This window comes from Rhinopithecus roxellana, chromosome 12 (assembly GCF_007565055.1).
Source record: "Rhinopithecus roxellana isolate Shanxi Qingling chromosome 12, ASM756505v1, whole genome shotgun sequence".
Classification (NCBI taxonomy): domain Eukaryota; kingdom Metazoa; phylum Chordata; class Mammalia; order Primates; family Cercopithecidae; genus Rhinopithecus; species Rhinopithecus roxellana.
Window position 1 is genome coordinate 121,056,556 of NC_044560.1, and position 25,352 is coordinate 121,081,907.

Sequence of the window (25,352 nt, forward strand, 5' to 3'; positions counted from 1 at the left end):
TTTATTCCTCATTGTTTAGGATTTTCTTTTTATTATCAAATCTCTACTATAGAAACACTGAAGAAAATGGAAAAAAAAATCACTGGCGAGGCAGCATAAAATGGTGGCTGAAAACAAGAACTCTGGAGCCAAACAATCTCAGCTCTACTCCGTTACTAATTGTGCCCCTTAGGTAGGATCCTTCAACATCTATGCTTCAGCTTAGCCATTTGTAAAACTGGGGTAACAGTATCTATCTCATAGAGTTAAGGGGACTAAACAAGTTAACACTTGGAAAGCATTTAAAATAAAGCCCAGCACATAATTGTTATATGTATTTGTAAAACTTTTTTAAAATCTCAAATTAACTGGGTTAATTTTTCCATGGATATTTCAGGTCTTTATCCATACACATTTTTTAGATCTGTTACAGTAAATATGTATATACAATTCTGTATCATTTTTATTCCTTTGTTATGTATACTGATGCAGTGTCCATAATTATAATTTATAGTGATTGCCTAAAACAAAATACAAACTAATTGCCCAACAATGCAGTGATGAGTAACAATGGATGCTGACACACTGGGCTAAGGATCACTTTCTGTCCAGCAACATCAGTCTCATACTCCTAGGCAATAACTTTTCTACCATTAGTCATCTCATTCATTAATTTTCTCTAAGGAGGTTAATCAACAGTAAATACCCCATTCAATACTATTTTTCTTACATTCAGATTTAGCATTTCATATTCTACTCCTGAGCACCTAGACCCTCCCCTTATAACAACAAAATTTGTATTTCTACAATTATGCACAAAATGTTATTGTAAAGTTTTCCATCCAATACTCCAGCTTGATGCAAAACAGTGTATTTCCAGTCAAAAACTTTTCTCTGCGTAAGGTTTTTCCCTTAGCAATTCACACCAATCTACAAGTAGGTGAGAGCTCTTGCTAAAAGGTGCCTCATTCCCCACAGTCACGGTCCTCCAGTATGAATTACTGGTAGACCGTAAGGGGAGTTTAGAGTTTTCTTCACTGTAATTATCTGATTTTGAATAAGGGCTACATAACCGCTGAAAGCTTTTCCCTATTCTTTTACTTCACAGGGTTTCTCCTAAGATAGATATTTTCTAGTAAATAATGCGGGAGAAGTCTTACTGAACTCTTAATGAAAAATGTCCCCTCTTGATTATGTTTATAGGGTTTTCCTCAATGTGTTGTCAAAATGTACGATGAACAAAAAACTCGCATACATTCAATTCAGCTTCTCTTCACTGTGGTTTCTCTGGTGTTGAAGAAGGGCTGAGTGACCACTAAAGGCTTTTCCACATTCACTGCATATAAAGCGCTTCTCTCCACTATGCATTCTCTGATGAATAATAAGGGAAGAATTCTTACAAAACGCTTTCTCACAATGATTACATTTGTAGGGCTTTTCTCCAGTATGGTTTCTTAGGTGTACAATAAGGGATGAACTCTCATTAAATGCTTTTCCACATTCATTACACCTGTATGGTTTCTCTCCAGTATGAGTTCTCCGGTGTGCAATGAGGTGAGAACTACAATTAAAGGATCTTTCACATTGATTACATTTATAGGGTTTCTCACCAGTGTGAATTCTCCGATGAGCAACAAGGTGACAGCTTTGACTGAAGGATTTTCCACATTTATTGCATTCATAGGGTTTTTCTCCAGTATGAGTCCTTTGATGTCTAACAAGGTGAGCCATTTGGCTACAGGATTTTCCACATTTATTACATTCATAGGGCTTAATTCCAGAATGAATTATCTCATGTTTAGTGAGGGCTGAGCGTTCTCTGAAAGCTTTGCCACATTCCTGACAGTTATACGGTTTCTCTCCCGTGTGAGTTCTCTGATGGGCAATAAGATGGGAGCTCCAGCTGAAGGATTTTCCACATTCAGTACATTTATATGGTTTTGCTCCAGAATGAGTTCTTTCATGTTTACTAAGGGCTGAGTAGTCCCTAAAAGCTTTTTCACATTCATCACATTTAAAGGGTTTCTCTCCAGTATGCATTCTCATATGGGCAATAAGATGGGAGCTCCAGCTGAATGATTTCCCACATTCAGTACATTCAAAAGGTTTCTCTCCTGTATGAGTCCTCTGATGTCCAATAAGATGAGAGTTCCAGTTGAAAGATTTCCCACACTCATTACAAACATAAGGTTTTTCTCCTGTATGAATTCTCTTATGTACAATAAGATGAGAATTCCAGCTGAAGGCTTTTCCACATTTATTACATTCATAGGGTTTTACTCCAGTGTGAGTCCGTTCGTGTTTAGTAAGGGCTGAACGATTCCTAAAAACTTTTCCACATTTATCACATTCATAGGGTTTTTCTCCAGTATGAGTTTTCTTATGCTGAATAAGGTAAGAGCTCCAGATGAAAGATGTCCCACATTCATTGTAGTCATAGGGTTTCTCTGCAGCGTAAGTGCTTGTGTGCTGAGTGAGGAATGAATCATACCCAAAGACTTTCTCCCATTCATTGTATTTATATGCTTTCTCTACAGTACCGATTTTTTGATGTTCCATAAAGGATGAAAAATAAAAGATATTCTCATATTCTTTGTAATTATACTGGTTTTCTCCAACATGAAGCCTTGGGTGTTCATTAAATGATGGCCTGTGGTTAAAGATTTGATGGCATTCCTTATATTCATAGAGTTTTTCTCCTGTGTGAATTCCTTTATGATCACCAAAATGTATTATATGATTGAAAGATTTAACAGCATCAGTACATTTGAAAAGATTATCTCCAGTTTGTATTCTTGAAGGGTAAATAGGCTGAATGGACTGATAAACAGTTTTGTCATAATCATTATTTTCACAGGTAACCTTATCTGCATACATTATGGCTGAGTCACATCTCCAACTTTCAGCATGTGTATCAGGCTGATAGAAATGTTCTATCTGAGAAACTCTCTGAGATGGAACAAAGTTTAAGTTCTGGCTAAACTCTGCCCCAAGTTCACAGAATTCAGAGCTTCTCTGGGATAGTACTTGCTTTTGCATGAAGACCATCTGCCTCATAGCTGTACTCTGGTTCACGTGATACATTTCTAATTGGTCTTTACATCCCAAAACTTCTAACCTGGAGAACCAAGGATCACCCCATATATATCTTTCCAACTTCATGTCATGGGATTGTTCTTCCTCAAAAATGCTCTGTGCTGGGATCAATGCTTTGCTTTCAAGATTTCTCATCCATTCTGAAACAGAGAGAAAAGAAGCTATGAGAGCATAGAGAAAGACATTAGAATAAAGTGGGAATGGTGAGATTCACTGTCCATATTATCAAAAAGACAAGTATAAATTTGTTTTCAAGATCAGACTTAGAACTCAGAGAAAGATCATAATAGGGAAAAGAATAGGGAAAAGTAAACAACAGTTAACCGGAATAAAGTGTGTACTGAAAACTAATGAAACCATTTAAAAGTACTCTCCATGAAAAGGAAGACCAGGATAAGAATGTGCAAGAAAGAGGCTGGGCACGGTGGCTTACCCAGTGCTATACTCTCAGCACTTTGGGAGGCCAAGGCAGGCAGACCATGAGGTCAGGAGACAGAGACCATCCTGCCTAGCACAGTGAAACCCTGTTTCTACTAAAAATACAAAAAATTAGCCAGGTGTGGTGGCGGGCGCCTGTAGTCCCAGCTGCTCAGGAGGCTGAGGCAGGAGAATGGCGTGAACCCGGGAGGTGGGGCTTGCAGTGAGCCAAGATCGCGTCATTGCACTCCAGCTGGGTGACAGAGCAGTACTCCATCTCAAAAAAAAAAACAAAAAAAACAAAAAAAAAACAATGTGCAAGAAAGAGTTAACTCTGCAGGCCTGACATGCTCAAACCTTGTAAAGGTGGCCTGTTTCCTAACTGGCCCTTAGCCAACTCCTGGGAATTAAGATCTTGGAATGTTCTAACTAGTAAGAGTGTTTTGCATGCTCAAGGTATTGAAGCACATTTACCAATTTCTTTAGATATGTGTGCAAACAATGTCATTCATAGTGATCACCTGCTTTCCCTCTGGATGGCCTGGAGTTTCAGCGATTGCAGTCAGTCACGCAAGCACTATGTGCCTGTACGACCAACCTCTCAATAAACACACCGGACTCCTAGACTCAGGCAGGTTTCCTAGTAGACATTTCACGTGTGTTGTCACAACTCCTCGCTGGAGGAATTAAGTGTGCCCCATGTACGCTACTGGAAGCTTGTACCTGGTCTAACCCCATGCACCTTTTTCCTTTGCTGATGTTGCCTTGTATCCTTTCACTGTAATAAACCATAATCCTAAGTATAATGACTTTTGAGTCCTTTAAGTCCTCATAGTCAATCAGTGAACCTGGGGTGGTCCTGAAGATCCCTGACAAAAGGACACAGTGAATGTGATTAAGGTTAAAAAAGAAAAAAAGAGAATAAAGCCTTTCATCTTAACAAAAGGTAGGTAGGTGAGCACACGAGGCCTTTAGCAAGTAATGTTTACATCATGAGTGCTCTAATTCACTTCTGTGTCATAATGTCCTTCTACTCCCATATATTGACAAATGCAGAAAAAAGGAGGAGTGGGTGTTAAGAGAGTATCACCAAGCAAGGCTTCAAGCCAGGCTGTTACCTATGACAAAATGCTATCACATTGTTTCCTATGTCACAGAATCCAGTCAATCACACAAGATCCGCCAACCCAAAAGGCAAACATCATCACAGTTTATGGATACCCCTAAAGTTACACTTCTATCCACCACAGAATATTTTTAGAGCAATGATAGATGGACTAGGAAGACAGCATAGTGTAAAAAAACAGACACAGGAGTCACAGTCTGCTAACCTATACCTTGAACAATGGCCCTGCTGCTATCCTTAGAGAACTTTTCTGATAACTAATGAGACTCAGAATCCAGCCAAACTCCTGGCAAGTTTAATACACAGGAGCTGCCTATTGTCACTGCTGAAGTATCAGTTCTCTAACAACCAAACGAGGCTATATTAGTTTCTTTTTGCTATTGTAACAAATTACCACATATTTAGTGACTTCAGATAATACAAATTTATGATCTTACCATTCTGGAAGTCAGAAGTCCAAAACGGCTTTCACTGAACTACAATGGAGTTATCGGCTGGGTTTGCTCCCTCCAGGAGCTCTAAGGAATCCACCATATCCTTGCCCTTTCCATCTTCTAGAAGCTGCCCAAATTCCTTGGTTCACAGCTCCTTCCTCCATCTGCAAAGCTCGTCACTCTGACCTCTGCTTCTGTCATCACTTCCTCTCCCTGTGTCTCTGACCTTCCCACCGCAATCTTGTAAAAGGACCCTTGTGAGTACAGTTAGAATCCACTCAGACAATCCAGGATAATCTCCCCACAGCAAGATCCTTAATTTATTCTCATCTGAAGGTCCCTTTTGCCATACAAGGTGCACTATTCACAAATTCTGGAGATTAGGATGCAGATATCTTTGTAGGGGAAGTCATTATCCAGATTGCCACAGGGTCTGAAGTCCCAGGCAAGTCCCAACAAGAACTAGACCCTGTCCTCTCTCTCTGCTTCTTTTTCTCTCTTTACTGTATGTAATTTCCCCCCTTTTACCACCCAAGTCCATTATTTTTTGTTCAATTTTTTTGAGACAGGGTCTCACTCAGGCATCATAGCTCACTGTAATCTCAAACTACTGGGCTCAGGCAATCCTCCCACCTCAGCCTTCCGAGTAACAGGACTACAGGCGTGCATCCTGTACACATAACCATGCCTGGCTAAATGTTTTCAAATTTTTTGTAGTGACAGGGTACTGCCATGTTGCCCAGGATGGTCTCAAATTCCTGGGCTCAAATGATCCTCCCATCCTGGCCTCCCAAAGCACTGGGATTACAAATGTGAGCCCCCATCCTGGCCCCCATGACCATTATAACAGAGGATCTACTCTGCACAACTGGCATTTATTATCAATTTCAAGCTCAGCTCTTAAAAGTTACTGAATTATCTTCATATAGATTTTAAATCCTTCCAGTAAAAGCTTTTTTACAAATGGAAGCTGACCAATTCCCTGACCAAATGAAAGACCAACTGAAAGACCAAATGAACAGCTCTTGTCCAACTTTATACTCGCTCAGTACTTGTAGTCTACTGAGTTTCCAGCACCAGAGACGAGGCAAGAAAGTATGGTCTCCCTGGAAGTCAGAATCTATGTGATGAGAGGTCATACCAAACAGTGATGAATATACATGAAATATCACTCTGAGGCTGGGCACGGTAGCTCATGCCTGTAATCTCAGCACTTGGGGAAGCTGAGGCAGGTGGATTACCTGAGGTCAGGAGTTCAGGACCAGCCTGGCCAACATGGTAAAACCCCATCTCTACTAAAACAATACAAAAAAATTAGCCGGGCGTGGTGGCAGGCGCTTGTAATCCCAGCTACTCGGGAGGCTGAGATAGGAGAATTGCTTGAACCCAGAAGGCGGAGGTTGCAGTGAGCCAAGATCACGCCACTACACTCAAGCCTGAGCAACAAGGGCGAAACTCCATCTCAAAAAAAAAAAAAAAAAAAAAAAAAAAAAGAAACATCACTCTGAGATAGTGGGGTTATAGAATAGATGCTAAGTGGGTGGGAGATCAAAAAAGGAGATCAGCACTAACTGAAGTGATCGAGGATGGTTCACACAAAAGAAACAACATGAGCTCAGCCTTGAGGCACGACCTGGGTACAGAATGACTAGTCACTCAGCATGAGCAGAGGCATGCATGGCGTGACCAGTGTGTAAGGAGGAAGATAAGGATACCTGCTGAATAAACTCCAGGAACTATTCAGGAAATGAGAGAAACAATAGAAAAAATAGAAGGTCTTGAAATCCAGTTGTTTTGTTAAAAGGCAATTAGAATCACTCTAGGTTGACTGACAGGGACCTCATAATGAAGGATTTCAGGGATATAAACCTAGAAATAATACCTGAGATGGCTAACAAGAAGTGAGAATTTCCTCATCAACTTGGGCTGGAATTTTATGAGAAAGGGGCTGGACTGAGAGTGATGATGGAAGCTGAATGACATAACTAACATTTCAGAGGAAGAAAATCTTGGGAGTTAGAAGGGAGATTACTTCTTGGAGAGGAAAGAGTAGGAAGTCAAGATGACTTCTTAATCTCCAGCTTAGGGGACATGAAGAAATACATTTCAGGAAGATGGGAAAACATCTAGACAGAGGAGACAAGATTACTGGTTCTATCGGCTGTGATCAAGGAGACAGCTGAGATGCTTTGTAAAAGGGAGAAGTGTAAGGACAGGGGTGGTGGAATTGCAGTGCTCTGGATGGTAATTAAGAACGGGCAGCACTGAAGGTGGAAGAATTAAAGCTCCTGGAATTCATGAGCTCTTAGGGGAAAGTTTCCAATCTGAATAGAAAACAACTGGCGAGATTCTCCACCAAAGTCCCTCCATTAGACTGGGTGGAAGATAATCCAACTTCAGGACTCGAGAAGAGATGGTGGCACATTGCCAAAAATAGTAAGATAAAGACAATGTGTATAATAGTCCTACTGTTGAAAACGTGAAAAGTAACACAAATTCCTACATGCTTATAGTTGCATAAGGAAACTCTGTTATGCACATAACAGAAATTACTAAAAGCGATTACCTGGGGCAGAATGTCAGTGAAAATGGTGAAGTAAAGACATCTAAAATTTCAACACTCTGTAAAACCAACTAAAAAACTGGCAAACCTGTCAGAAGGCAGTTTTTCAAAATTCTGTAAATTAACCAAACCTTGCAGCAACCAGGAAACATTTATTCCAGAAAAGTAAATTTTAATAAGAACAGTAAGCTATATGGTGTTTTAACTTACCCTGGTCCCATCTCTGGCTCAGTAACAGCCTTTGAAAATGACAGCTCCCACTTCTGGTACTTCAGTGAGCAGAACAAAGCTGGAGCTTTTTCAAAGCCTCAATCCCAAAGAACAGTGATTACTAGACCTGCCTAGTGGCTCCCTGGAAGACTCCACTGAAAAAGCTGGTCTTTATTTTGCCTGACACAGAACTCTCATAATGTTAAAAAGCCTCCAGGGGCCGGGCGCGGTGGCTCAAGCCTGTAATCCCAGCGCTTTGGGAGGCCGAGACGGGCGGATCACGAGGTCAGAAGATCGAGACCATCCTGGCTAACATGGTGAAACCCCGTCTCTACTAAAAAATACAAAAAACTAGCCGGGTGAGGTGGCGGGCGCCTGTAGTCCCAGCTACTCGGGAGGCTGAGGCAGGAGAATGGCGTAAACCCGGGAGGCGGAGCTTGCAGTGAGCTGAGATCCGGCCACTGCACTCCAGCCCGGGCGACAGAGCGAGACTCCGTCTCAAAAAAAAAAAAAAAAAAAAAAAAAAAAAAAAAGCCTCCAGGGAGGACGTACTTTTCTAACATTTATAGGCAATGTTTTAAAGTCACCATTGCCCAAGGTGATGGCAAACAGGTGGGGCCCAAAACACAGGAGTCAAAAAGAAAGAATGAAAGAACTAAGGAATGAGATGTCTATAGGGACTCTGAGAAGCTCCAACCTAGAAGGCTACATGCATACACATAATAATTAAACTAGGGGCGGGCGCGGCTCACGCCTGTCATCCCAGCACTTTGGGAGGCCGAGGTGGGCAGATCACAAGGTCAGAAGATTGAGACCATCCTGGTTAACACGGTGAAACCCCGTCTCCACTAAAAACACACACACACACAAAAAAGTAGTCGGGCGTGGTGGTGGGTGCCTATAATCCCAGCTACTCGGGAGGCTGAGGCAGGAGAATCGCTTGAACCCGGGAAGCAGAGGTTGCAGTGAGCCAAGATCGCGCCTCTGCACTCCACCCTGGGTGACAGAGCAAGACTTCGTCTCAAAAAATAAATAAATTAATTAATTCAATTTAATTAAAGCCAAAGAGAGAATCCTGAAAGCAGAAAGAAAGAAGAAACTCATCACATACAAGGGATCCTCAAGAAGATTAACAGCTTGTTTCTCAGAAACTATTCAGGCCAGAAAGAAAGACAAAAAAACATGACAATCAAGAATTCTGCCAGGCGCGGTGGCTCACGCCTGTAATCCCAGCACTTTGGGAGACTGAGGCAGGCTGATCACGAGGTCAGGAGATCAATATCATCCTGGCTAACACGGTGAAACCCCATCTCCACTGAAAAATACAAAAAGAAAAAGTAGCCAGGCATGGTGGCGGGTGCCTGTAGTCCTAGCTACTCGGGAGGCTGAGGCAAGAGAATGGCGTGAATCTGGGAGGCGGAGCTTGCAGTGAGCCAAGACTGCGTCACTGCACTCCAGCCTGGAGGACACAGTGGACTCCGTCTCAGAAACAAAAACAAACAAACAAAAGAATTCTACACTCAGTAAAATTATCCTTCAAAAATGAAGGAGAAATCAAGAGATTTCCAGATAAACAAAACGCCACAGTTTGCTGTTAGCAAACCTGTCCTATAGGAAATGCTGGCTGGGGATAGTGACTCATGCCTGTAATCCCAGCACTTTGAGATGCTGAGGCAGGGGCATCACTCGAGCTCAGGAGTTCAAGACCAGCCTAGGCAACATAGTGAGGCATCGTTGTGTGCACCTATAGTCCCAGCTACTCAGGAGGCTGAGATGGGAGGATCACTTGAGCCTAGAAAGTTGAGACTACAGTAAGCTATGATCATGCCACTGCACTCCAGCCTGGGCAACAGAGTGGAAATGCTAAAGTGAGTCCTTCATGCTGAAATGAAAGAACATTCAACAGTAACTCAAAATAAAAAACATCAATAAAGGCAGCTACATAAGTATGAAAAGACAATATAAAGACAATTCTTGTTTCTAGCTCCCTTTTTTAGTCTCTTAGAAGACACCTGCATAAAGCAATAATTATAAATCTATATTCATGAACACACAATGTATAAAGATGTAATTTGTGACAAAACAGCATAAAAGGAGGAGGGCAGAGCTATACAGAAACAAAGTTTTGGTATGCTATTAATATTAAACTAGTATTAATCCAAACTACATTGTCATAAATCAAGATGTCAATTGTAAGGCCAGGCGTTGTGGCTCACATCTATAATCTTAGCACTTTGGGAGGCCAAGGCAGGAGGATTGCTTGTGCACAGGAGTTCAAGACTAGCCTAGGCAATACAGTGAGACCTCGTCTCTACAAAAAAAAAATTTTTTTTTAATTAACTGAGCATGACGGTGCATGGCTGCAGTCCCAGCTACCCAGGAGGCTGCGGTGGGAGGACTGCCTAAGCTTGCAATGCAGAGGTTTGCAGTAAGTCAAGATTGTGCTACTGCACTCCAGTCTGGGCAGAAGAGCAAGACCTTGTCTCAAAAGATGTTAATTGTAATCCCCAGGGCAACTATCAAGAAAATAACTCAAGATTTCTTTTCTTTTTTTTTTTTTTGAGACAGAGTCTCACACTCTCGCCCAGGCTGGAGTGCAGTGACATGATCTCAGTTCGCTGCAAGCTCTGCCTCTCGGGTTCACGCCGTTCTCCTGCCTGAGCTTCCCGAGTAGCTGGGACTACAGGCACCCGCCACCACGCCCGGCTAATTTTTTATATTTTTAGTAGAGACGGGGTTTCACCATGTTAGCCAGGATGGTCTCGATCTCCTGACCTCGTGATCCACCCACCTCGGCCTCCCAAAGTGCTGGGATTACAGGTGTGAGCCACCGTGCCCGGCCAAAATAACTCAAGATTTTATAGTAAAAGAAAAGTGGTTACCTGTGTGTATGCCTCTGTGTATCTCTGTTTTGGGGGAATAATAGTAATGTGACTAAGAACAGGGAGTATGAATGAATTATTTTTGGTGTTATTTTTGGTGCTGTTTTGAGACAGGGTCTTGCTCTGTTACTCAGGCTGGATGCAATGGTGAAATCACAGCTCACTACAGCCTCAACATCCCAGGCTCAAGCAATCCTCACCTCAGCCTCCTGAGTAGCTGGGACCACAGACATGTACCACAAAGCCCAGCTAATATTTTTAATAAAGGAGATTTTTTTTTTTTTTTAGTTTACATATTTTAAGTAGCTTTCAGATATTTGAACATTACCTATATTTTAAAAATCTATTTTGTTTGGTATCCAAGAAGATCTAAGTAACAAAGAACAAAAGCCCAAGCCGGGCACCATGACTCATACTGTAATCCCAGCACTTTGGGAGTCTGAGGTGGGTGGATTACTTGAGGTCAGCAGTTCGAGACAAGCCTGGCCAACATTGTGAAACCCTGTCTCTATTAAAAATACAAAAAACAGCCAGGCATGGTGGCGGGTGCCTGTGATCCCAGCTACTCAGTAGGCTGAGGCGGGAGAATCGCTTGAACCCGGGATGCGGAGGTTGCAGTGAGCCGAGATCGCACCACTCACTCCAGCCTGAGCGACAGAGTGAGGCTCTGTCTCGAAACAAACAAACCAAAAAGCCCAAAAAACCTTTTTTTTTTTTTAAAGAAGTATCTGTAGTTATAGGTTACAAGTTTGGCAACAGAGGGAATAAGGGAAACATTTTAAGTAGCTACATGGATGAGAGGTAACGTAAGAGGAAGGGACCGCAGAAAACAGGAGCCATCAAGAGAGCCAACAGCAAGGGAGGGAAACTGCAGCACGTGAAAATGGCTGCCTTATTAGGATGGTGATGCTTCTTTGCTCTAAATCAAAAGCAGCAAGAGAAGAAAGCTCCTTAGAGGAAATTCTAAATGTATCTGAGGAAGGTAACTCTTCATGGCCTTATTCCATTTCTTAACAAAGAGGGCCTGGGGGGGAAGTTCCTTGTTCAGCCTGGGCTCTGCCCTCACCTGGACAAGTGCGTTGAGGACATGCCTGCTCCATCGACCATGGCTCTTCTCCTTGCTCCAACAGGGAGATGACCTCGGGCTTGGCAATCTGATTTCCTGTGCATGGAGGAAAAGCATGGAACTCGTGTCATGAGGCTTTGGGACAGCCAAAGAAAGCTTCTCTTGCCTACTGCTCCCTGTGACTTCTCAACCTGGGCAGAATACGCAAGGTCCTTCCCACTCCATGTTCTGTAAGCATTAGGAGTTTCGTCCCCGAACCTCAGGGCCCAAGATCATCTCAGCTCTTCTGAGACACCACCCTTGCCCCTGCAACAAGCTTCTAAAACATGGAGCAGCTGAAGGCATTACCATGGGAACAGCTTCGTTTACTTGGGCAGCACCTGCCTTACCCACAGAGAGCAGGTGCCCATAGGTCTCCAGCATCACATCGCGGTACAGAGTCCTCTGAACAAGGTCCAGCTGCCCCCACTCTTCTTGGGTGAAGTCCACGGCCACGTCCTTGAAGGTCACTGGTTCCTAAAAGAACACAAATGTTCCTTCTCAGCCTGTGACCACCGCCTCCAATATTTCTAGGGATGGAGTGAGGCTGACAGCCCTGGGGAGAGAAGACAGGATATAGAGAAACTGTCCTGGTTATTCACAAGTCTGACTAATGTGAGGCAGGGCTCACTGAGAACCACTCAAGACCCCATCTTTGGTATATATTCTTAGGGAATTAGATACCTGGGCCCACAAGAACCACAGCAAAGCTGAGCAGGTCTCTTCCAAGACTCTTGCCAAATTCCAGCACACTGGCTATGTCCCCCACCTTGGCAATGCCCCTCTTCTGGAAAGGCAGTCATGTAATAAGGCCTGGACTGGTGCAGAAACAGGCTATAAGCAATGGTTGCAAGCCAGAGACCTTTAGGATGGAGTCTTTGCTTCAACACCCAGATCAAGGACCTGAAAGGGTGATCTGTACATTCACAAGTTGTCTTTCTGGCCATGATGGGGAGCCTTCCATTCCCAGTTCATCTCTGTCCCAAGGACTGAAGCTAAGGGTGTGCAGGATGCCCCAGAGCAGCCCAGTCCAAGGAAAATTGGTTACAGCTGCCATCAAAAGCACTTTAGTTACAATCTAAACTGATTTTTTTTTTTAAATGAAAGCAAGAAAACTGGAAAACTAGAAGGAAAAAGGAAAGGTAATCTAAGTCTGATTTTTCCTACGAATACATCCCTCAAGTCCTTTTATTATTATTTTAAAATTATTTTTCTCGAGACAGAGTCTTACTCTGTTGCCCAGGATGGAATGCCATGGTGCGATCTCAGCTCACTACAACCTCTGCCTCCCAGGTTCAAGTGATCCTCCCACCTCAGCCTGCTGAGTAGCTGGGACAATAGGCGTGCACCACCACGCCCGGCTAATTTTTGTATTTTTAGTAGGGATGGGGTTTCACCATGTTCACCAGGCTGCTCTCGAACTCCTGATCTCAGGTGATCCGCCCACCTTGGCCTCCAAAAGTGCTGGGATTACAGGCATGAGCCACTGCACCCAGCCTCGAGTCCTGATCTGAGCCAGCCCTCCCTGCTGAATCTTCAGTGTATCAACTTTTATTGTCTCAATTGCTTCCCCTCTACCTTCACATGATGGGCTTAAAACAAAGAACTGCTTCTGCTCCAATAAATACCATACCCTGAAAAGTCAACTCCTGCTCACAACCCTCCAGGCTCAGCCTTACTGTACCCCACGGCAAGGACTGTCCATCCTCTTTTCTATGGCTGAATCTCACCTCTGTGTCCCACATCCTCGGAGGCAAAGAATCATCCCTCCCAAAGCCTCACACCCCCCATAGAGACGTCTCCTGCACCCTTGTCCCACTTCTTCTGTGTCTCATGTCCTCAGAGGCACAGAGTCACCCCCCTGCAGCCTCCCACCCCCTGTAGAGACATCTCCTGCACCCTCGTCCCACTGCTTCTGGCAGTCAACCTCCTCCTGCCAGGTACAGTGCACTCTCACCTTCTCTCCTTCCTTGTCGTCCGGCCTTGCCCCAGGGCAGTTCCTTCTCTGCCTTTGTTATCCCTTTTCCTGTTCCTTGGTAATGGAAATTTTTTCTGAATATTTGTCATTTTTGCTGATCTATATTGAAGCATTTTTGAGCAATAATTATATGAGTCTTATTTTTACCAAGCTCTCACCAAGATCTCACCAATGTCTCGTGATTGCCAAGTCCAAAGTTTGATTTCTGCCTTTACCTTTTTTTTTTTTTTTTTTTGAGACGGAGTCTTGCTCTGTCACCCAGGCTGGAGTGCAGTGGCCGGCTCTCAGCTCACTGCTAGCTCCGCCTCCTGGGTTTACGCCATTCTCCTGCCTCAGCCTCCCGAGTAGCCGGGACTACAGGCGCCCACCACCACGCCCAGCTAGTTTTTTGTATTTTTTTTAGTAGAGTCAGGGTTTCACCATGTTAGCCAGGATGGTCTCGATCTCCTGACCTCGTGATTCGCCCGTCTCGGCCTCCCAAAGTGCTGGGATTACAGGCTTGAGCCACCGCGCCCGGCCGCCTTTACCTTCTTGGCCTATGCAGCATTTAGCTAGCCACAACCTCCCTCTATGATACCCTCCCAAACCCCCATGGTCAATGACAACTTAATTGGTTTTCCTCTCAGACTGCCCAGATCTCAGTATGCTTGACGGCTACTGTTTCTACATTGTATGGTAATGTAATTTTTTAAAATTTAAATGTAACATGGAGTTGGGAGCAGTGGCTCATGCCTGTAATCCCAACACTTTGGGAGGTCAAGGTGGGTGGATCCTTTGAGGTCAGGAGTTCGATACCAGCCTGGCCAAGATGATGAAACCCCGTCTCTACTAAAAGTACAAAAATTAGCTGGGCATGGTGGGGCACTCCTGTAATCCCAACTACTCAGAAGGCTGAGGAATGAGAATCCCTTGAACCCGGGAGGCAAAGTTGCAGTGAGCCAAGATCGCACGACTGCACTCCAGCCTGGGCGACAGAGTGAAACTGTCTCAAAAAATAAAAAAACAAAAAACAAAAAATAAATGTCACATGGACAGAGAAGTGCACCACACCTACGCCAGATGCACTTTCACAGAGCAACAGCACCTGGGGAGCCAGCTAGGCAGCTGTGCTGATAGCCCAGGGTGGCTCTGACCCGGTGCTTGTCTCACACATCCTAACCTCCCTGGGGTAGCACCTTCTTAGATGGCTTCAATGTTCACCTACACTAACAAGGTGCAAACCCACACCCTAATGGCTGTCCAGCTGGTAGACCAAGCCACAAATTCACTTCCCACCCCTCCCAAGACCCCAGTGGAATCATTATATGTTTAAAAATACAGGAATTAGGTCTAATAAACATAAGAGGAATGAAATCGTGAGACCGGTTCTGTGGTCCCTAATAAAACAGTGGACAATGGCAATGACCATCAATGACTGCTCAACCGCAGGTGAAATGCAGACAGGTGGCTTTATAATGGAGGGGTCAGCCTGACAGTACCGGCACCCACTAACCCACCATACATGAAAATGGGACAACCAGACATCACGTGCTCACGGATGCAAGCAGTACGAAGAACCCAGCACCACCTATGAAGTATTCTTTCCAAAAATACCAGATGAGTCTACTCAGGCCTCTAGTCCAACTACTGCTCACAGGAGACGAGGCGATGGAGGAATGTATTCAATGACATCATGAAGGCAAAAATCAGGCAAATCAACGAGACCAGTGACCTAGTTTCTTCCGCATAGGAAGCACGTGCAGTGTGTGAGCCTTGTTTGGATCCTGATTTGAACAAACCAACAACTGTAAAAAGTTATTTTAGGGACATGTAGAGAAAACAGTATGAACTGGATATCAGGTAACATTGAGGAATTATGGGTAATTTTGCTGAGTATGATAAACATTTATGATTTCTTCCTTAAGGGTACATATCTCTTAGATACATACACAGAAACACTCACAGGTGAAATGATACAATTCTGAGATTTGCTTTCAAAGCCTCCAGTTTAAAAAAGGTTGTGTTGGAATTGATGAAAAGAAATGCAGAAAGCAGAAAGCTGACAGCTGCTGAAGCTGGTCAACATGGGTGCTTGGAGCAGGCTGAATGACACCCCCCAAAAGATGCCCATGTCCTAACCCTAGAACCTGTGACTGTTATCTTAATGATAAAAGGAACTTTACAGATATAATTAAGAATCTTTAGTGGGATTATCCTGGATTATCCAGGTGGCCCAATGTAATCACCAAAGTCCTTATCAGTGAGAGAGGGAGGCAGGAGTCAGAGTCACAGGAGATATGACGCAAGCAGAGGTCGGAGTGATGTACTTTGCAGACAAGAGGACAGGGCATGAGCCAAGAAATGGCTCATGACAGAGGACAGGACATGAGCCAGGAAGCAGTCTCCCTTGAGTCTCCAGAAGAAACAGCCCCGCAGACCCATTTTAGACTTGCGAGCTGCAGAACGCTGTTCTAAGCCATAAAGTCTGTGGTAGTCTATTACAATAGCAACATAAAACTAAACAAATACAGGGTTCATCTTCTACTTTGGGGGTCAAAAATCTCCTAAAAAGTTTTTTTTTTTTTTAAAGAAAGTTAAAGAAATAACCCAGCCAGTGAAAAAAAATGGGGGCGTCAGCACCTTGAATTCCACTCATTCCTCCCAGAGGCAAAACAGATGAAGGTGAGGCTGACCAACTAGACCAGAGGTGATTCCAGCCCCACACTAGGAGGCACCATGGTGAAGCAGGTGCTTCCTCCAAGAGGACTCTAGGAGAGGCAGGAGGGAGTCAGGCTGAAAACAGCAGGCAGAAGCCTGCACTTGAATAGCTTTGCAAGTGCCCCACCTCGTGGGCGGCACTGCCAGCAGCCATGCACTTATACCCAGGCAAAAATCCCAGGAGCCTCCTCAGACTTGAGACTGCGGCTAAGTTCTCAGGCTGCCCAGATGCGTGGAGACCTGTTCAGTCCCACCAGATGAAGAAGAGAAGGGAGTCTGTGGCCTCACAGCTCTTTATCTATGAAACTGGAAGTACAGCTGACCGGCTGACCCTGGCCCATGCAGGCCCATGAAACCCAGGGCATGCCTCACCAGGAGGGCAGAGGGGAGTGGAAGGCACCAATCAGGAGTCAGATCTACGCAGCTACAGTAGAGCAGGACTTCCAGCCTCACAGCCCTGCCCTAGGCCAGACGACTCTCGGACATGAGGACATGAGAAACCCCTGATGCAGATCAAGAGACTGAACTAAGCAGCCACAAGGCCAGAGAATCCAGACAACAGCCACATTCAACTTTCAGAGAAGTGTAATTCCTATTCTCAGATTCTCAGATCAGAGTGATTTCAGTATAAAGTGGGACAGGATGCTACAAGAGAGGTTGAGAGAAGAGGAAAGCCTTCACAGAGTAAGAAAAGACCAGAAGACATAGCAATTAGTTCAGGAGGCCCTAGAGAGTTCTGCTGTGGTGAGAACATGATCACACCCCCAAACTCCGCCAAGAAAAGGACATGGAATATAAAGAGATCAGAGACATGGCAATTTGTTCAGGAGGTCCACCACCTAATAGAAGAGCCCAGAAAGAGAACATAAAGGAAAAGGACAAGAGGGTAGTATTACTTTTTAAATAACACAAGACTTCATTTTTTTTTTTTTTTTTTTTGAGGCGGAGTCTCGCTCTATCACCCAGGCTGGAGTACAGTGGCCGGATCTCAGCTCACTGCAAGCTCCGCCTCCCGGGTGTACGCCGTTCTCCTGCCTCAGCCTCCAGAGTAGCTGGGACTACAGGCGCCCGCCACCTCGCCCGGCTAGTTTTTTGTATTTTTAGTAGATACGGGGTTTCACCGTGTTCGCCAGGATGGTCTTGATCTCCTGACCTCGTGATCCGCCCGTCTCGGCCTCCCAAAGTGCTGGGATTACAGGCTTGAGCCACCGTGCCCGGCCCTTGTGTGTCTTATTTTAAGAAGCCTGTAATCCCAGCACTTTGGGAGGCCGAGACGGGCGGAACACGAGGTCAGGAGATCGAGACCATCCTGGCTAACACGGTGAAACCCCGTATCTACTAAAAATACAAAAAACTAGCCGGGCGAGGTGGCGGGCGCCTGTAGTCCCAGCTACTCTGGAGGTTGAGGCAGGAGAACGGCGTACACCCGGGAGGCGGAGCTTGCAGTGAGCTGAGATCCGGCCACTGAAGTCCAGCCTGGGAGACAGAGCGAGACTCTGTCTCAAAAAAAAAAAAAAAAAAAGACACACAAAAACACTAGCCATAAACAAAGACAGGCACATTGACAAAGACATACCAACATTCAAACATCTGACTGACAAGACACCACCAGTTAAGACAAGCTACAGACTGGGAGGAGACAGTTGATATGTGACAAAGAATTAGGATTCAGAATGTGTGTGAAATACCTACGTTAAAGTTGGTCTCTAGAAATCCAGGGATGGAGGAAGAGAAACAAAGACAGAAGGAAATACAGACAGACAATAAAGACATCAAAAGGTACTTAGCAATCAAGAAGATGCACATTAAAGACATGCAATACACCTTTCTGGTCCTGAGGTAAGCAAATATTTAAAACACCTGATAATGTCAAGTGTTGACAAAAATGCAGGAAAATGGGTATTTTCTCCCAGAGTGGGGAGACTGTGAAGTAGCTTCGCCCCTTGGAGAGACATGTGGCAGCACTAGTAACATTGAAAGTACATACCTAGCCAGGCATGGTGGCTCACGCCGGTAATCTCAGCACTTTGGGAGGCTGAGGCAGGTGACTCATGAGGTCAACAGATGGAGACCATCCCAGCCAACATGGTGAAAGCCCGCCTCTACCAAAAATATAAAAATTAGCTGGGTGTGGTGGCATGCACCTGTAGTCCCACCTACTCAGGAGGCTGAGGCAGGAGAATCGCTTGAACCGGGGAGGCAGAGGTTGCAGTGAGCTGAGATTGCGCCACTGCACTGCAGCCTGGGCAACAGAGCAAGACTCCATCTCAAAAAAAAAAAAAGTACATACCTAAAACCAGGTACAATTCTGCTTCTAGGGGTATGCCTAGATAAAAAAAAACTACATAAACACGTGCACAAAGTGAAGCTACAGGAATGTTCACACAGCTTTGGCTGGAGCAGCAAAAACAATGGGGGAAAGAGGAATTTATAAACCTGTCCATAAAAGAAACTATGAACAGAGGTGCACTTCTCTAATGGACACACTCGGCAGCACAAAAGGAACAAGCCTGACTTCTCTGTATCTATCAACACGGATGGACCTCAAACTTGAAAAAAGAAAACTATAGGAAAACTACATGTAGAAAAAAATTACTGGGAAAAAAATAGAGTGTTTGACCGGGTGCAGGGGCTCACACCTATAATCCCAGCACTTTGGGAAGTCGAGGCAGGCAAATCACTGAGGCCAGGAATTCGAGACCAGCCTGCCCAATATGACAAAACCCCACCTCTACTAAAAATACAAAAATTAGCCAGATATGGTGGCACATGCCTGCAATCCTAGCTACTTGGGAGGCTGAAGCACAAGAATCCTTTGAACCCGGGAGGCGGAGATTGCAGTGAGCCGAGATCTCCCACTGCACTCCAGTATGGGCAATGCAGTGAGACTCTGTCTCAAAAAAAGAAAAAGACTGTCTATGTCTATACAGTTTATCATCTACGTATGCATATGAAAATGAATTAGCTGTGTACAAACTGAATCCATGAGTGGTTGCCTGAGAAATGGTGGAAAGACAAAGAGTACTATGTAAAAGAAGAAAAAGATAACAAATATGACAAAACAGTAATAATTGTTCGCTGATGGTGATGCCATTTGCTTCCTTTTTATACTCTTCTGTAATTACGAAATTTGTCAAAGTTAAAATTAAAATAAATTTTAAAAAAATTCAGAAATGAAAAAGGGGACATTTTCAAACTGTAAGCCCCATGGGCTAAAAAGCAGGAAAAAAAAAAAAGGTGCCCCCAGCTGAACATGTAACCATGTCCGGGCCCACAAATCATGGAGGCCTCACCTCCAGGATGGTAACGGGACCGGGCACAATGGCTCACACCTGTAATCCCAGCGTTTTGAGAGGGCAAGGCAGGCAAATCACCTGAGGTCAGAAGTCTGAGGCCAGACTGACCAACATGGCGAAACCCTGTCTCCACTAAAAATACAAAACTTAGCCGGGTGTGGTGGTGCACGCCTGTAATCTCAGCTACTCGGGAGGTTGAGGCATGAGAATCCCTTGAACCCAGGTGGGGAGGCTACATCAAGCCGAGATCGTGCCACCGTACTCCAGTATGTACAACACAATGAGACTCTGCCTCAAAAATAAAAATAAATAAATGAATGGTAAGGGGACACAGTAAACACCTTCAGCCTAGAATTGCAAAGGAAAATGCAAAACCGAAAGGCCAGAAGGAAGAGATGGTGGAAGACAGGAACCTAGTCTCACGGGCTGTGGAGATGAGAGGGACCCTTCAAGGATAGGAGAGGAAATGCAGGTTTCACTGTTGCCTGATGCTGAGGTTACCGTAAGGGTGCTAAAGAGAGAAGAGTCCTGCTAGAGGGAGGAGCAAACCCTTCTGTTCCACAGGTCACCCTCAGGATCTGCATCTGCATTTTCCAATTATATCCTAGGATGACTTGCAAATGTGTTTCACCCAAATTCTCATAAACATTCTTGCACACATCACTTTGTACACACGTATAAGCACTTATCTAGGCATTCTAAAGCACTTTATGGAATCTGCTAACAAACCAGCCACATATATAAACCCTGTGAGAGTCTCAAGGAGAGAAGACCAAGGGTGCTGAGCCGGGTCTCAGATGTTTGCCAACAGATCTTACCCAACTGCTCCCCCTTCAAGGAACCTGGGGCAATTCAGATGGCTTCTATGGTAGATTTCACCGCAGAGAAGGAAAACAGAACTAGACTGTGCACATCCTTAAGTCTGACCAAGGATGAGTGCAGATTATTACTGGTGTTTTATGTACATAACGTTTGTTACGCAGATATCCTAGGTGGATTGTTACAGAGGGGTTTGAATGCTTCCATATTTGGACAGGCTGGTTGGGGTTTTTTAGATGGAATGAGATATTATCACTACAATTATTATTTCCCCCTATTTCTAGAAATAAGGGGATCTGGGCTTCTGTAGTTAAAACCTCACTATTGAACATACTTCCATGAATGGACTATTCAGATAATGAGGGATGACAGCATTTCATGTTTTCACCAGATAAATGCTTTATTTCAATAAAGATTTAAACTCGGAGGGAACAATAAAGGACACAGGGTTCTTTTGCATTCCTGAAGATCTCACTTAGTTAAAAACACACAGCAGTCAAATCCAAGTTTCCCACAGGAAAAAATCCAACGTAAATGTGGGGAGGGGGGCCAGCCAGGAGCATGTTATCAGAAATCACAACTCTTCAGACACTGGAGAGTGTTGTTATTTTTAATTCTGTTTTATTTTCTCAGCATTAACTTTGATAATTCTCAGAAAGCCTAGCATAAATTGACAGCAGAGTGTAGCATGGTGGTTAACAGGGCTTCTTCGCGGTGTTTTATTACAGCTAACTTCTACTCCTCAGAGTCTGATTCACGGGCCATCTTTCAGGCTAGCCTAGCTTCACTACTGATGATTCTGTTTTAGGATTTAATAATGACTGTACATTGTAACAGCAGCACACCTCATAGCTGCCCAAGTTCTGATACCAGGCAACAATCACCTTGCATCATATGGCTCAAGCCCTTCTGCTTCCCATCTCATCTGGACCAGGGATAGCAACGCTGCAAAGTGGGGACAGCATACTTATGACATAATTTACCCACCAGATTTGAAACTGTGGGCGGTTTCATTAACATTTTTTAATTTCAGGGGGAGGCACAAAGTAGAGACATGATTTTTAAATCGTTTTATATCCAAGTATCTCACATCTGCTGGATTCATTATTTTAATTTAAAAATAAAAGACCTAAAAAAAGGTAATGAAACTGTTTTTCTTCATCTTTCATAGCAGGGAGTTAACAGGGTAAATGTAACTTTGATGAATTAGAAAAAACAAATTTTAAAAAATCTCCCATTTAGAAATAGAGACAACTCTAAAAAACTGAAAACAAGAAGTTAAAAATGGCTGCCTCAGTCATTAAAAGAAGTATTGATGCAATGCTACAACATGGATAACTCCTGAAAACGCAAACACTATGCTAAGTGAAAAAAGCCAGACAAAAAAGGCTGTGCCATATTATGATTCCATTTTTATGAAAGTCCAGACTAGGCAAATTCCTAGGAACAGAAAATACACTAGTGGTTGGGAGGGAGTAGGGGGACAGGGAGTGACTACTAATGGGTACAGGATTTATTTTTGGGGTGATGAAAATGTTCTAGAATTAGATACTGGTGATGGTTGCACAATTCTGTGACTATACTAAAAACCACAGAATTATTATTATTATTATTATTAATTTTTTTTTTGAGACGGAGTCTCGCTCTGCCGCCCAGGCTGGAGTGCTGTGGCCGGATCTCAGCTCACTGCAAGCTCCGCCTCCCGGGTTCACGCCATTCTCCTGCCTCAGCCTCCCGAGTAGCTGGGACTACAGGCGCCCACCACCTCGCCCGGCTAATTTTTTTGTATTTTTTAGTAGAGACGGGGTTTCACCGTGTTAGCCAGGATGGTCTCGATCTCCTGACCTCGTGATCCGCCCGTCTCGGCCTCCCAAAGTGCTGGGATTACAGGCTTGAGCCACCGTGCCCGGCCAAAACCACAGAATTATAAACTTTAAAAGGATAAACTTTATGGTATGTCAGTACCATCTCAATAAAGCTATTATAAAATGTTTTTTAAGTGGCTGCATCTGGTGAGGAGGCTGGGCAGGAGGAGCACAGAGAGATGATACCTTTCCTAAGTGACTCCATTGTCCTATTTCTCTCAGGAGCCACCCTGTCCCCATAATCACAAAGGACCCTGCTTTGATTTCCTTATACCTCTCCTCCCTAGTTCCAAGGTCCTGGTCAGACTGAAGCCTGAAACACCAGCCTGCTTCCCACAGCCCTCCTCTTCCACACCCATCATCACATTTCGAACCCTGGTGCCCCCTGATCCCAAGACTTCTGAGGCTCTGCAGCAGGCATTCAGGGCCTGGCTGGGTTCATCCTGGCCTCTCTAGCTTAAAATCTAACTGGAGTCAGTCTCACTCAAACACTGGTCACGTAGTGTGCCTGCCACCCCCACCCCTGTAGTGCTGCAGGAGGCCAGACTCCCACTCACCAGGCTGTGCCCAACTGGCTGATACATTCTTTTCACCTCTTGGCCCAGGTCTCCCAAGCAGCCTTCCCCTCCACAGCAAAAGCTGACCTCACACAGACTCTGTCCCATCTCCCAACTCATCAGGTGACTGAGCTCCTCCGGGCCTACCCTACCCGTCTCAGGTTTCTCACGTCCCACACTGCATGTGTGGCTCCAGGTAGGCCGTGAGATGTCCTCAGCTGAGTGAATAACCCTGGAAAAGGGTCTGGGAGCTCCTCAGGGTGGAGGCTCACACCTGTCCTTGTTCCCCTCACAGCAGGCACTGCACAGCATAAGCCTAAATCAGGTGCTAAAGACATGAGTGAAGGTGGCAAGAGAGAAGTGGGGCTGCCAGCCAAAAGGGCTGCCCCTCATGCCCCACAAGCGGCCAGGCTAGTCGGAGCTCAGCACTGTGGACAGGCTGGTCCGCAAGGCCAGGCTCCGAGGCACCAAAAACAGCCTGATTCTCCCTGCCTGCTCTCAGGAAGCATTAACTTCCAGCTGCTTCCTTCCCTACCCAAACTCCAACTGTTGTAAACTGGTGAGCCACATCAACTGGGATGACCAGGGATAACCTGGACATCATCCTTTGGGAACAGAACAGCCCCATCTCACCTGAACCTGGGCTGCTGGGAGCCCAGTGGCCCTCCTCCCCTCCTCGAGGCTTCCCTCCACATGCCAGGCAGGATCCTGAGGACACAGAGCTAGGAAACGAGAAAAAAGTCATGGAGGCAGCTCTCGCTGCCAGGAGCTCACCTGTCCTTCTGGTGGGCTGAGGACCAGCCCCTGCCCCTCCCCCTTGAATGAGGCAAGAGACCCACTTCCTCATTCTATAGATGAAGGAATTAGGGCTCAGAGAAGATCAGGAAAGTACCTGAACACATGAATCTCTCATTGCCCCCCCTGTGCTATAAGGTACCATCTCTGAGAAGCAATGACTGGTCACAACCTTCCTGGGCCTGAACCCTAAATGGCCACACATGAATTCTCATGCATCTTGAGACGTCACCATCACCTTATTGCTCACTAGTTTTCTGATTCTTCCTTGCTCCAACTCTGCACAGAGACAGATCTGGACCACCTGCCCTAAAGCCCCACCTGGTCTCCATTCTTTTTTTTTTTAAGATGGAGTCTGGCTCTGTCGCCCAGGCTGGACTGCAGTGGCGTGATCTCGGCTCACTGCAAGCTCTGCCTCCCAGGTTCACGCCATTCTCCTGTCTCAGCCTCCCGAATAGCTGGGACTACAGATGCCCGCCACCTCGCCCAGCTAACTTTTTGTATATTTAGTAGAGATGGGGTTTCAGCGTGTTAGCCAGGATGGTCTCGATCTCCTGACCTTGTGATCCACCCGCCTTGGCCTCCCAAAGTGCTGGGATTACAGGCGTGAGCCACCGTGCCCAGCCCACCTGGTCCCCATTCTAATCTCCAGCTGTGGCAGAGCACTACAGCGAGAGGCCACAATATGGCAGCCCACAGCTGACCGGGCTCTTGACTCACCCCAGGAGGCCCATGGGTCAACAGCCGTCAACCCCCAAGAATGGTCCGTAAGGGCACCTGCACAGAAGGATCAGGTTAGGACTGTGACATCAAACCTAGTGATTCGAGGCGACAAAATACAAGAGGAGACTGACTTGCTAATGGGCACTACAAAATTCCATAAACAGAGCCCAGAGGCATGTAAAAAAATCCAACATAAGCTGGATTCACACAGGCGATGCACAGGTGAGTCGCTATTACTTAACACTGTTTTAAAGTTACCAACCAATGCTATATAAGTAAAAACAACAAAGCTAAAAATATATATGGGAGCAGTAGAGACAATATTTTCTTATATGTATTACTGTTGTTTAGGAAACCCCATAAACCACCAGAAAATCTCTTAAAACTAATGACACCTCTCAGGAGATGACTATAAAACACATAAAAGTTAGTGTCTTTTATGCCAACAATTTTCCTCCTTTACCACCAATCAGTTCTAATTTTGTACCAAGATAGAGCCCCTTCCATCCTCAAAAGTCCTCAGCCTGTCCCAGCTCTGACCCATGACTGCAGCAGCTAATGTTGGGGGAGGCCCAGAAGAAACACAATTTGGACTCACCCCAGGAGGCCCATGGGTTGATGGCTGCCATCCTGAGGACTGATTGACCAGGCACCTGCTCAGGAATACTGCAAATTCCAACCTAGTGACAAAAGTGAAAAAAGACAAAACTAGTCCTTTCTCACAGAAGACCAAGTGGGAACAAAGAAGGGAATCCATCCACAGAAGCGACAAAAAAACTTGTAAGGAGCATCATCAGAAAAGAGAATTTA

At 44.9% G+C, this 25,352-nt stretch overlaps 1 protein-coding gene across 2 annotated transcripts in view; it reads right to left on the bottom strand.

Moving 5' to 3' along the window:
* The window catches only part of ZNF606 (zinc finger protein 606), a 26,661-nt gene continuing 1,309 nt past the window's right edge, over window positions 1-25,352 (bottom strand). Inside the window, exons 2-7 of one of the 2 annotated variants that reach the window (XM_010386973.2) lie at window positions 25,141-25,222; window positions 24,540-24,596; window positions 23,658-23,746; window positions 12,163-12,289; window positions 11,774-11,869; window positions 1-3,215 (exon numbers count right to left, since the gene is read on the bottom strand). In XM_010386973.2, the coding sequence (XP_010385275.1) occupies window positions 1,237-3,215; window positions 11,774-11,869; window positions 12,163-12,289; window positions 23,658-23,746; window positions 24,540-24,596; window positions 25,141-25,171 (2,379 nt within the window). In that variant the 5' untranslated portion in view covers window positions 25,172-25,222 and the 3' untranslated portion in view covers window positions 1-1,236. The remainder of the gene's footprint in view (window positions 3,216-11,773; window positions 11,870-12,162; window positions 12,290-23,657; window positions 23,747-24,539; window positions 24,597-25,140; window positions 25,223-25,352) is intronic. The other variant, XM_010386974.2, reaches the window with a different exon arrangement.